The sequence below is a fragment of the Anser cygnoides genome, chromosome 2, assembly GCF_040182565.1.
Source record: "Anser cygnoides isolate HZ-2024a breed goose chromosome 2, Taihu_goose_T2T_genome, whole genome shotgun sequence".
Classification (NCBI taxonomy): Eukaryota; Metazoa; Chordata; class Aves; order Anseriformes; family Anatidae; genus Anser; species Anser cygnoides.
Window position 1 is genome coordinate 15,074,628 of NC_089874.1, and position 13,838 is coordinate 15,088,465.

Here is a 13,838-nt window from a genome sequence, read left to right on the forward strand (position 1 = left end):
TTGAATTACACAAATTAGTGGGTAATTTTTAAATGTTATTATCACTTGGTGTAATTTGATAGTTGTCAGAGATGACAGCTATGGAGAGAGGAAGATGTTCTATTGCATTTCTTTTTAAAATCTCTAAAAGATTAAGTTGAACATAATCTATACCTTGCAAACTTAAACTCCTAGCTTTGAGTAGGATGACTCCCGTGGTTTCAAAAAGATGGAAATTCCTCCTTTTTTCTGCTCTTCTTCTGGTTCTGCCTGTATGTGTCCAGTTTCTACCATATTAAAGGCTTTTTTTAAATTATAAATTGGAGATATAAGTGGCTTCTACAGCAAGTTTTCACAATTCCCTTGTTATGGTAACCTACAATTTTACATTATCAGAACTAAAAGCATTTTAGCAACAGGGAGATGTTATGTGCATTTTGATTAATGGAACTACTGAAATGAATGGAATAGGTATAACTGAATTAGTTATGTGTATAAAAAGGGAGGAAAAAAAAAAGCTTAAAATCAGTCCAGTCACAGAGGTTGTATTTTTGGCCTCAGTCAAACATATCTGTTTATTTCCCAATCTTGACAACTTCTAACTTTAATACAATAAGCATGGGAGTTTGCAAAGCTGTATCATACAGGTAAGGGCAGCTATAGTACATGAATAGTAAAATGAAGCAGTGAAAAAATCAGCTTTTAGCTGTCATTTTCATCAGCCTCATGCAAAGCTGCATAAAGCAGCAGAGCAAAATGAAGCCTAGTCAAGCCCCTTCTTTCCACAGAAACAAGTAATTAGATTTTTGTTCTGCTAATATCTGGACCCAGTTGGGGTGGATTTGCGGTGTTCTGCTAGCTTTGGTAAAGGCTTTCTGAAGATTTGACAGCAGAAAATGCCACAGTCCAAGCTTATATCCTGTATGCATTTGTAATGTGAACATTTCAACTTCTGTTTTTTTCCATGGGGATTTAAAGTGGAGTGTGTGAACCAGACATCTGTAATGACACCATAATCGGGCTATGGGGATTAAGCTTATTAATAATGAAATATTGTCCTGGGCATGCTGTCATGTTTTGATATTACTTTAGAAATTTTAAAACACAAAATATGTATTCAAGGAGCAGTATTCTACACAGATCCTTAAATGAAGGAAAAGATAAGTTCAATGAAAAGCTGAGTTGCTACTTAAAAAAACACAAACCAAACCACTTTCATTTTTATAGATCATCTTCACATATTGCAAGGAGCTAAAGAGCTCTATGAACGTTTGAAACATCATTAAAATTGTGAAGTCTCCAAAGTAAAATATGGATGTTATATTTTTTCATCTCTGTGTAATAGCACTGATAAATTTTATATCAGCCTGAAAGTGAATGAAGACTGTCAGATTCAAATATCAGGTTTTTTTTCATCTATCTTGAATGCTGCAGACATAAGGAAGGAAAGTTGTGTCATGGTAGTTAGTCTTGAGGAATTGATCCAAATTTCTTCAACAATATGAGTCGCATGCACTTGCTGTGGATAAATTAGGACTTAGCTACTTTCAAGATGAAGACTTTAAAAGGTTGTGTTCCCTCAGTCACCTAGAATCATAGAATATCCTGGGTTGAAGGGGACCTGCAAGGATCATCAGGTCCAATTCTGTTTCCATGCATGACCACCCAAAAACGAAACCGTATGTCTGAGAGCATTATCCAAATACTTCTTGAGCTCCAACCGGCTTGGTGGTATGACCACTTCCCTAGAGAGCCTGTCCCAGTGCCCAACCACCCCCTCGGTGCAGACCCTTTCCCTAACACCCAGCCTGACCCTCCCCTGTCCCAGCTCCATGCCGTCCCCTCGGGTCCTGTCGCTGTCCCCAGAGAGCAGAGCTCAGCGCCTGCCCCTCCGCTCCCCTCGTGAGGGAGCTGCAGGCCGCCATGAGGCCTCCCCTCAGCCTGCTCTGCTCTGGGCTGAGCAAACCCAGGGACCTCAGCTGCTCCTCATACATCTTTCCTTCCAGACCCTTCACCATCTTGTTAGCCCTCCTCTGAACACACTCTAATAGTTTTATGGCCTTCCTATACCACGGTGCCCAAAAGTGCACACAGTACGCAAGATGAGGCCGCACCAGCACAGAGCAGAGTGGGACAATCCCTTCCCTTGCCCAGCTAGCAGTGCCGTGCTTGATGCGCTCCAGGATATGGTTGGGCCTTTTGGCTGCCAGGGCACATTGTTTACTAATCGTCAACTTGCCATCAACCAGAGCCCCCAGATCCTTTTCTGCTGTGCTGCTCTCCAGCCTCTTGTCCCCAGCCTGTATGTATATCCAAAGTTGCCCCCTCCCAGGTGCAAAATCCAGCACAACTTACTGTGTCAACAACAACCGTGTCAACTTACTTGTTTCCATGATTGCCATCTTGACAACAAAATATATTGTACTGAATTTTAGTCAGATGTAATTGTGCACATTTCAGAAATATTAATGTAGACTGATATTGACTACATTGGACTACTGCTTCCTTTTCACATATGTGAATATAAACTCTGCTTAGTAGAAAAGTGGGCTTAGCAAATGAATTTGGGGAAAAGTAAGGCCAAAATTAATTCAGGCTTTAACTTCAAGTGATTCTGTGTGTCTTTCACATAGGATGCACTCAGTTTCCCAGAGGCTTAAGGCTGAAGACTGTTGTTTAAAATCAGTGACTGTCTGTCCCTGTGATTTTATGCAAAGGGCTATGATATGCAACTGTAAGGGACCATAGTTATGCATTGAAGAACCTGAGGTAAAACTGATATTGCTGAGTCCTAACTGCAGGTTGTCCAAAGTCAGACTAAATGTAGGTTGGGCATTTGTGTGCCCACCTAGTGAACCTGTACTGTAGACATATCTTGATGACCTATGAGGTGTTCCAAATTGGAGTTTTAGATACTGGCATTCTGTCAGGGAGGCTCTCGGCTGAATGGCCGGTTGGTTTTTATGCTAGGTTAAGTGTTCTGAATGGACTTAGGTGTAATGTTGTGGGGGCTTTGGCATAGATTTTCAAAGGTTGTCAATAACATTGGATGGATTGTTTTAGATAGAGGATCACAAATGAGCTTTCCACATAGTCGGAAAGCCTTCTGTTTGTCCTCTCTGCTTGTGAATACCAGTGCTGGTGGGGTGCTGCCATAAGGTACACTTCAGGGACCGGTTGTGGGAATTTCTCTGAGATATGAGCAAGCCTCATTTGCCATATTAACTGGATGCCCTTGTGGATTTCTCCTGGTCATCTTCAAGGTCTCTGTTTTGCCTCAGTCCATCTTAGCTGAGTGTCGTCAGACACTGTGGTGCACAGCACAACCTCAGCAGGGAGTGTAGGAGTTGCTGCCTGGCTCTGCCACCTGCTAGCAGCACATCGCTGCATGGCACACGTGTGGTGGGATCTGCCAAGAGCCAGGGTGGGAACCCCACATGGCATCTCTGCTGACAGAGACCAGCCTGAGGTCTCTCAGAGCAGAAAGAATGAGACCACTGAGTTCCAGTTCTGCCCATCCCCTGCCAGTGCCCATAACAAAGCTGGTAAAGCTCCATGGTCCACTGTCAGCCACCTGACACTGCTGAAAGAGTGACAGTAGAGAAAGAAAGGATTATTGACAAAACCCAGATTGACATGGGGGAAGGCAGTGATAGGACATCAGATATGCTTTGTTCTGGTTCCTTGTCACTCATCTTATCTGAAATAGAAAGATGGAATATGGCAATATGGCAATGACTTGGAAATCAGAACAGCAAGTTCCAGGGAGGGCCTGCTAAGCCACCTGTACCAAGAGTCAGTACTTCATCTATATTGTGCATTTTTGCTTTTTTTTGTTTTGTTTGTTTTGTTTTGCCATGCAGTAATTCTTAAATCCTACTTATGTATTTTCATGGATTTTATCAGTCACGTATGCATTTGTTCTGCTGGATAAAGTTAAAACGCAATATGAAATATAAAAATTTCATTTTAACAAGTAATATTTTGCATTCTTTATACAGGTACGGAAGGCTTAGGATTTAGCATTACTTCAAGAGATGTCCCAATTGGTGGCTCAGCTCCAATTTATGTGAAAAACATCCTTCCAAGAGGTGCAGCTATTCAAGATGGGAGACTAAAAGCTGGGGACCGACTAATTGAGGTGAAGCGTTGCATGTTGTTTGTCTGTTATTTGATATGAGCCCATGGGCTAGTTCACTTCAAAAGCTCTTAATAGTTTATGATGGGGGGTAGTACTACTGAGAATCAAGGCTACTCCCTTCCTGAAGGGAGGATGTTCTCAAGGGAATTAAAATTCTCTTAAATTGGCATACAGCAGATATCTTCCTGCGGATCTAGCTGGGATGACATAAGATGTTACCACCCACAGCTCTTCATTACTGTCCCTAAGCCAAATGACACTGGAGGTACTGCTGAGATTTTTGTAACTGCCTCTCTGTGCCCTAACTTCATTTTACTGCAGAATTGACAAAGTCAGCTTGAATTGTTGCTAGAGGACATAGCCTTCTGTAATTACTGTCATTGCTGAAAGTATGTCAAGGTAACCCAAATGACTTGGGTAGAAGGAGACTGAGAAGCACTTAAGAAGATAGTTATGGCATCTCAACTGCGTGAGCTGTGATCTCTTATGAGGGGAAGGAATAAGACGGTTTGCTATCTTCCAAGCACCAAGCTCCCTTGCTTAACACTGTTAGTTGATTTGGCTTACATTTCCAGAATGTTTCTGAACAGCTCGGTCTGATAATACCCTATCTTTCCTGGGCTTCTCCATTAAACAAGTTAGCTCACAGAATCATACAGTGGGAAATTTTCCAGTAAATGTTCCATACTTGTCTTTACTGTGTAAGTTGCATGTGGAGGCCAAGGGGTCGGATCACTGAACAAAAGCAAAATAAAGAACAACTGACCCTGAGTTATTTGGAGAAACAAATGTTTTCTACTTCTGGCACAATTTGCTGTGGAAGATGTATTTGGAAGATATGTATAACACCAAGACATGCGGAAACAGAACCATCTTTGGATTACACATTGTTTTTTGTCAAAAGATTTCTATGCAGAAATACTGATAGATGGAATTAGTTTAGAGTATACTGTGGAGTATGCTGTTGCTGCTTAACATTGCTGGAAACATTGCTGTCTTATTTCTTATTTGTATTCATATGTAAAGAATGCATGCTTAATTAGTAATGTTATATCTAGCATAAATTCTTATGAGTTCCTGAAGGAAGGTAAGAAAGCAAAGTGTAATAAGTAAGAATAGTGAGGGTTGAGAACAGGAAAAAGAAAATATGAGTAAAGACAGGTTATTGACTGGAGGATTGAAATAGCAAAAGCATGAAAACTACTACTACTACTACTACTACTACGTATCTGTGTAAAAGAGAGAGAAAACAACCATGCAAGAGGTCAGATTAAATACAATTGTTTCACAGGAGAGGTTTTTTTTTTTTTTGTAGTTCTTTGGCCACTGTTATTATCTAGGTTTGTGTAATATTTCTAGACAAAGGATTGGTGGTCTGGTCCTGAACATCAAGTAAGTATGGTTTGAGTTTATTGAGGTAATTTAGTTTTGTAATTTAGTGCAGTTTCTATTAAATGGAATCTATACTGAGCCAATGAGCAATTTATTTCAGTGAGTTTTTAATATTGTTTCATGAGAATCGGTTGAATTTTCTATATGAATTTCTAATATTTTTTCCTATTCCGGTGTCTTACCTATTTCTAATATTTCATTTGTCACAGGTAAATGGAGTTGATTTAACAGGCAAGACTCAAGAAGAAGTTGTGTCCTTGCTGAGAAGCACCAAGATGGGAGGGACTGTCAGCCTTCTGATTTTTCGACAGGAAGAAACATTCCATCCAAGGGAACTGGTGCGTAAAATAGAGAGAAGCTAAGAGATTTAGATGAATATGAGCAAATGATTTGATCTTGTCACCTGCTAGTAAACATGCATGATCAGCACTGCACATAAGCAATAAAAAATGGTGTTTTGCTTTATTTAGGACGTTTTACATTAATGTTTTTTATTCTCTTTGAGATCTGGTATTGGAATTAAAAATTTGTTAATAATGTATAAGTGAGAGTTTTACTTTGAGTGAAGATGTTTATTATAGTAAAAGCTCCTGGATGAACTTTGTTTGGATGCATGCAGACAAGCAGATTATTTCATATCTTTCACATAGACAAATCTATGTTTGAAAGCTTGCCATTCATCCCACTACGTGCTCACTAAAATATTTCAGTGCATATGATATTATGCCAAAACAGGATATGTAAATACCTTTCTATCAAAAAGTGGAATATATAAGACATAGTAGCCTTTTTTGAATATAAATGCAATCTCTCTATGGAATGGAAACCCTGCAGTTATTAATTTAGCAGGGTAATTCGGAAAATGTTTCTGAGGAATTTACGTGAAATGGAAATAAAATGATGTTTCGTACTGTTTCATATATTACCTGTTCCACTTGCATAGCATATATAGATATTTCTCTGATAATTACTCAAGATAATTTCTGTTATGAAAAGGTAGACTGTGAATGTAGCAGTCTTACTTAGTTCTGTATTCAATTAAGTTTCTGAAGTTATTTATTATTTGCATTATCATAGCTATATATAGCTCTAAAAATAAATTATTTGGCTGCCTTATCATAAGAAGATAGACAAATATTAGTGTGATGAATAGATTGCTTCATTTTTCTATTGGATTTGTGGTATTTTGAATGCAAAAAGAATGAATTTTTGTTTGGCCATATCAAGACATTTAACATTAGTCTTTAACTTTTCAAAGCTACAATTAAACCTAGTAAGTCAAAGTGACAGGGAAGGTTGCAAAAGAACCACAATTTTAGCTTAATATTCTTGGAACATAACTTAAGATACTGATAAAGTTAAGTGAAAGTTGTCATAAAATGAGGAGAACTGACCTATTTGAAGTCATATTATGCCCTACATTATTGCTGGAACTGTGAAAGCAATCTGTTTGTAGGTTCCTCTGATGTAATTTTCACAGTATTGCTATCTTACATAAAGGTGAATGAAAATGCTTTTGAAGTTTTCTAAATAAACTTAGAAGTAAGAAAATGTCTTAATTTTGTGTATATTATTTCTATATTAAAGCGAGGAAGTTATAATGCATAATTTAACATTTGTTTCAATGTCTCGTGAACAAAGGTATGTTCCAACTATAGCAGGGTTTTAACCATTGTAATACTTGGTTTAGTTTTAAATATAACAGCACATCAGCCCATTTATGTGAGTTTAACCTCGGTAGCCTCCCTGCTGCTGCTCAGGTGATACTCTTGGCTAGTTTGGCAAACATCAACACAGGCAAGCCAGGTCTCCTCTTGGCTGTGTCAGGTGGGAAGTGGGCTCTTCACTAAGTAGTCAGAGGGTCAGAACTGAACTGGAGTACATTTCCACAGCTCCAGCTGAACAAATTGCATTGTGAGGGTCTGACAGTATATGTGTGTGATGATCCTCTATTGCATAAGGATTTGTTTGTTTGCAGTCTGACAAGAAGAAATGTTAGGTGTGCTCTGCTGACAGCTGTCAAAGAGCATGAGCAGAATTGCTGGGGAAAGGTGTTGAATTAAAACCCATCATAAGGGCTGTTCTTTCTTCTCTGGTAAGAAATAATCTTAAAAGAAAAAAAAAGTATTTTCATCCAGTTCCTCTCGCTGACTTTTACTAGCTTTACGTACAAAATAAAAGAAAATGAATACTGGAGGAGGGAGGGGAATGATCTGAAATCATGCAGTTCATCTTTCTCCCATACAAACCTTTTTTGGCCACCTAGCAACAATTTGTCTTTCCACCCTTCCCCTATTGCTGTCACATTTTCTACATTTGTATGCATTGAATATTATCTTAATGAGATGTGTCTCAGAAACTATACGCATAAAATCATGTTATTTGATATTATCTGTCTCATAAAGTGCAGGACTTGCTGTTCCTTTCTGAGGAGCACTCCATTAAAACCATTTTATATTTGCCAACATTTGTACTGATAGTAATCCCAATAAAAGAGGTGTTTAGATTTTATGTTTTTGGCTATGGCTACATGAATGACTTTCAAAAAGTTATTTATCCTTGGGTTTATTTATAAGTAAAATGAAGATATTAAGCTTTCAGGAGAGTTGTGAAGTTTAATTTCTTTGAATTTTGTTGCCATTATTGTCTGGAAGGGACTTTAAAAAAAAAAAAAAGGAAAAGTATAGTTGCATATAAAACTTATGGGAATGTTAAGCTGAGCCCGTTGAGGTTAGTATGGGATCTTTGCATTGTGAGGTTAAGAGCTGCGTGTGTGATGGAGAGCCACCATTCAGTGTAGCAAATTCTATACTACAGATCGTGGTTAAGAGTGAGTAAAATGTGGAAGCAGGGAATAAAATCAATTTGTCAGGAGTCAACTCTTACCAGTGAGACCTGGAAGAACAATTATGCTTCTCCAGAATACCAGGTATTTTATTGTTTCCAGTGTTACCTAATGCCAAATAGTTAATATGTTAGGGTTTGTCCACATGAGCGTGAGAAGCAGATTTTCTCTTAAAAAACTTCTCTCCTTCCTTTATGAAAGGGGTGAGGATTACTGTGATTAAGTTTAACTCACTATACTGTCATTACCTCACATAACTAAACATAACTTGCTGTGAAGGACTTTTGTAGAGCTTGCTACTGACTATGTGAATCCACTGAAGCACTGGGTTATTTGGCTTTTGAGATAAATTCTCAATATCAGCAAAAGGAGACTGACTTGTAGAGTTAGTCTCCTGTACCCTACAAGTTAATATGTCTATTGCTACATATTGGCTCTTTACATGTTGCTGGTAGTTGACTCCTTCATTTTTTATTCTTACTGGTTTTTGGCTGTTGGGTAAAGCTAACTGGATGTTTGTCTTAACACTTGACAACTACATTTTTTGAGCTTAACCATTCTAATCTCCTGCAAGACAGTCCAAAGCAAAAATGTCCAATAAGTCTTAGGTTTTCATCTTGGCACAATAGAGTATGGCTGGTTAGCCTGAAAGTGATCATCTAGCCAGCAGCAAGGTGGCTCCTGGGTGTTTAAAGGGGATTTAATACGGGTAGACATGGGCTTGGAAGAGCAATATTCCTTACATGTGCTTCCAAAATTGTCTGGGGGAATGCAGAAAGTATACCAATGATGTATGCTTGCGTTTTGTGCCCTGAGACACAAATGAGGAATGCAGGGTACAGGAGCGTGCCACCAATGGTGGACTGAAAGCTCCCTCCTGTCCTGGGATACCTGGTTCTCTTATTCTGGATCATTCAAATGCACTCTAAAGGGAAATCCCTTATTAAAATGAAAATGGATGTTTTAAAAATAGGTACTTGTTTAAAATATTTGGAAGGGTTCATCTGGACTGCTGAGGTCATTCTTTGAAGCCTTCAAAGCAGAAGAGAAATGCCAGGGAGCATCCATGAACAAGAACACTCCACCAGCCAGAAAATGGTGGTGAGCAGTTGTGATCCTTCCTTAGCCAGATAGCCACCTTCCTCGTAGCCAGATAAAGTCAGGTGCACTGGCCCACGATCAGTGGAGGTTATTTTTGTTCACTTCTCCTTTAGTGCGAATTTGGAAAAAAATTGAATCAGGGAGTGTGACAGACACCCTTCATTTTTCCCTTACCGCTTCATGTCAGAATTAGACCTCTTTGTTTAGCCCCCTGCTATTAGATAGTTTATGTCGTATGTAGCCATGTTCTTATTTATTTTTTTTACTTCCTTTAGAATGCAGAACAAAGCCAGTCACAAATTCCAAAGGAAACGGTAAGAGCTTTGTCTTTTCCATACTGGAAGACTCCCAAATGTTTTTAAATTGATATGGCACTTCTCCATCAAAGTTTCACAGATCCTCCTTTCACATTATATACTGTAGATGGCTCTCTCTAGCTTTACATTTTGAATGCGTTTTTTATGTAATTTCAAATACTGTTTGAATATTACGTACAATTCAATTATTATCTACATTCAAGTGCTATTTGAAATTACATCTTTTATATGCAACCAGAGGCCTAAAGTTGGAATGATAACAGTAGACTCTTAGTTTGGGTTCCTTTTTGGAACTAATTGTTTAAAGCATGATTACATGACCAAAGTTGAGATGCAAAAATAGAGAAATTAAGCAGTTTGTGTTTATGTCTGAATTGTACCCTCATAGCAAACTGGTGTTTGTTAGTTATTTTGAAGAAACTATAGGGAAGTAGTATCAAGTTTAACCCTTTGAAGATTGTAACAGGTTGCATGTGAAGTATCAGGGGCTGTGTATTGTTTATATACTTCATTTTAGTCACTGGGACAAGGTCAGTCTTAATACAGTTTATGCTAACATGCAAAAATGTTTACTAAAAGAAGTATTAACAGAGGATATTACAATAATATGTTACCATAAATGTATACCCTATTAGAATTAAAAACATAATTCAGGAAGCTTCATTCAATTAGGCACCTATTTCAAAATTAAATAATAAATTAGGTTATAGAGAAATTAAAAAGATTCATGCTGGGATTTGAAATTTGTTAGAAAAGCTGCTGAAGAACAGAAAAATCTATCTAGATAAATCGGAGTGCATTGCCAGCGATGGAGAAGATAGTATCTGAGATTAAATCAAGTTTAGGAAAAGAGCTTCAGCAGTCATCTCAGTTTAGGGGCACCACTGGTTGACACTTAATGTTTTAGGCCAGTGCAATGTAACTGCTAAAATGGGCATTTGGACTGAAGGCAGCAATACTTTTATCCTTCCATCTTTTGTTTTCTTTATGCAGCCTCTAGTACGAAACTCATCTGCTTAAGGGCTTTGCAAAACTATAGGTGTATCATTGTTTCTGACATGCCTTACAGTATCTTTTTAGCACATCTCATCAGTGCATGCGTGTTCTTATCTTCATAGTTTCTTGCCATGTACTGCTGATATATGAAGAGATCAAAGCTCAAGATAGCATTTTTGCCTGTAATTGAGTACAATTGAAAATAATTTGTGGGTGCAGTCTTATAAAAGTGTCCTGATTTTAGGAGTTATATTGAAATACTTCCCCCAAACCTCATTATGATTAGGCAGGTTGCCTATAGGTGCTTTATATAAAGCAATTGCTTATCTGTTGCAAACTTAATGTTTTGTAACAAATTCCATGGTGAAATCCTTTCTCTGCCATTTTTTTTTTTGGAACCAACTTCCTACTTCATCTAAGAAAAGTCCAAAAGAAAATAAGGCACTCTCATTTGTTCTCTGAAGATGTGAGCCATAAACTGTGTTTTAACAAGGAGATTATGCAGGAGCAATAGGGAGCATATGAATAGCCAGGGATTGCTGAAAAACTGTGCTTGAATCAGCCAGAGAACTCAAGCAAGATCTGAAAAGAAGGAAGTGAATTGGGAAACATGTGGAGACATGCAGCGTGGGTATGAAGACAGAAAGCTGATCAATACAAAAATGTTTTTGCATACCATGGTTTTTTTTTTTCAATCTTTATGGGGTGAGGTGTTTGTTTTTTTTTAATTTGTTTAAAAGCTAAAAGCAATAGTGAGCAATGGTAGTATGAACAGTACATGTCTTTAGATTTGCTTGCCCCTGGGTGGGAATAAAAAAATGGGCTGAATGTTAAAGGTGGCAGTAAGTGTTTAAAATGCACAATGCTTTTGCTCTTGCCCACCCTCCTTCCAATTTTCTTTGCTTTGGGTAAGTGCGATACCACCATTCTACAGAGCTAAATTTTCTCAGCTGCACATTAATAATACAGTCACACACTTGTTTTCCTTTTTTTTGGGTAATTTTAATTTTTAAAAGTATTTTTCATTCCTTTCCTTTATTCTCTTTGGTTGTGTCTCAATCCCTGTTTATTCCTCCTCTGTCTACTTTTCTCGTCTTTGAGATTTCTAATCTTGCAATTTCTATTTCTGTGCCTGCTCTGATGTGCTGTTATTTGTGCGGTTTTAGTCTCCAAGTGTCAAGGACTTGATATAGTTGAAAGCGAAGCAAAAAAATAAAAAATAATAATATGAAAAAGGAAAAAGAAAAGCTTGATGAAAGCAGCGAAGCTATAGAAATGAGAGAGGTAAAGTACAAAAATATGCATTTAATTTAAAGGCAAAATAGCTGTAGTGTTTTTGTTTTTTTGCCATGTCTTTGTGGGGAAATAGAAGAAAAATGCACCTTTGAAATTAAAAATGAAAAGAAGAAAAGAAAATGGAAAGCCTGAATAAAATTTATATATCATAGAATAGAATAGAATAGATATCGATGAAAGAATATAAAGGCTAATTTATCAGTACATCATTAACACTCAGGGGTTACATACATGAAACTGTTTGTTTGAAATCATTTATACAAGTATTATGGCACTTGAATGTAGCAGTTAGAATACAATACAATAAAAGAAAACCTTGAAAATTAGTTTCTTAATTTATTTCTGGCCTGAAATCATTGAGAGTGGCTTACTCCTTAACTGACCATCCAATAAAGGATATGGCTTTATATTTTGACCACCTCCATGGAATACACGTTCTCATATTCTCATCCATGAACTTCCATAAATAAGGGGGTTTCTTAACATGCTAACCTTGCAGAATTTAAGCTTTGCCCTCCAGTTATCCATAGGAAATGCAAATTGCTAATGTATTTTCAGCTCTATCCAGTAAGTGTGCCCTAGTGAAAACAGTACTGATGTTTTTACGTTGTGTTTTGCTGACGATGAGAACAGGCACTCAGTTTACTCCTGATGCACGGAAATCTCCTGTATCACGTTTGAAAGCATTGCTTCACCCAGCCACTAGTTTGTACCATTTGTACAGCTAATGACAAAATGGAACAGATGCACCTATTTCTGAACATGGTGATTATTTGCAATGTAGGAGATTGACCGTAATATGAAAACTAGTAATTTATCATTATTACATTTCTGTTTCTAAGTATAATTATCTTAATCTTGTTACAGAGCATTGAAATGAACTGTTAATTATGCTATGTAAAACATCTGCCAATTAATTTTTCCTCATACTCTTTGAAAGTCAATAGTGTTTCAGTAATATTTTGCTTTTACAATTGTCATTTACTGTTTGTTTTCTGAATTCAGACTGGCGAGTTAACTTCCATGTAAGCATAATGCTAGAAAAATAATAATTATCATATATGGAAGTTTTTCTGGGCAGTGTTGTCTGTTGATAAACGGAGATTCAAAGTTGGGATTCAGACTCCATTTGATGATTGCTGCACTCAGCAGCATGGGAAAGCTCCAGTTTTCTGTTCTCATTTGTTCCTCTGTCAAATCATTGTGAGTGAGCAGAATGTTATGAATTTCAGTGAGTGCAGGCTTCCTAACAGTGACACAACAAGAGCGGTTGGTGTGTTGGAACGATATATAAATGTTTAGCAGCCCTTATAGAAATTGCAAATGTGATTGCTTTTTATTTTCCTCTGAACTTGAACATCTGATACTTCTATTATTATCTAAATTTCATTTTGCTCACCATGTTTTTTCAGAATCCAAGGGTAATGTTATAACTAAACCTCACAGCATGTTTGGATTCAATTGCTGCTCTTGCCATAGACTTTTCTGTATGATTTTGAGTAAATTAGCTATGGTTTTTATGCAAGAATTTCACCACCTATTGGAATGGGGTGATAAAGATGCCTTGGTCGGAGGCATTTTGTCACAACTAATGCATAATCATTTTTGTACACTTTTTGTATGCAAATATTTTCATTAGGAATATGAGAGGTATACTAGCCAATGCCTGCAAAAACAAAATTTATATTGAGTGATGGATGGAAAATCTTTGGAGATCCATCCTGGGAAAAAGAAGCACCATGAGTGCTGAGCTTTAAGATAGAGGTGTTCT

The 13,838-nt window shown here is 37.5% G+C and overlaps 1 protein-coding gene across 18 annotated transcripts in view; it reads left to right on the forward strand.

The window, feature by feature from the left end:
- PARD3 (par-3 family cell polarity regulator) overlaps positions 1-13,838 on the forward strand; it is a 447,799-nt gene that overhangs the window by 244,975 nt on the left and 188,986 nt on the right. For 14 of the 18 annotated variants that reach the window (XM_066991517.1, XM_066991514.1, XM_066991515.1 and 11 more), the window contains 3 exons: positions 3,981-4,120; positions 5,722-5,850; positions 9,734-9,772. In XM_066991517.1, the coding sequence (XP_066847618.1) occupies positions 3,981-4,120; positions 5,722-5,850; positions 9,734-9,772 (308 nt within the window). The remainder of the gene's footprint in view (positions 1-3,980; positions 4,121-5,721; positions 5,851-9,733; positions 9,773-13,838) is intronic. The other 4 variants (XM_066991516.1, XM_066991502.1, XM_066991511.1 and 1 more) reach the window with 1 other exon arrangement.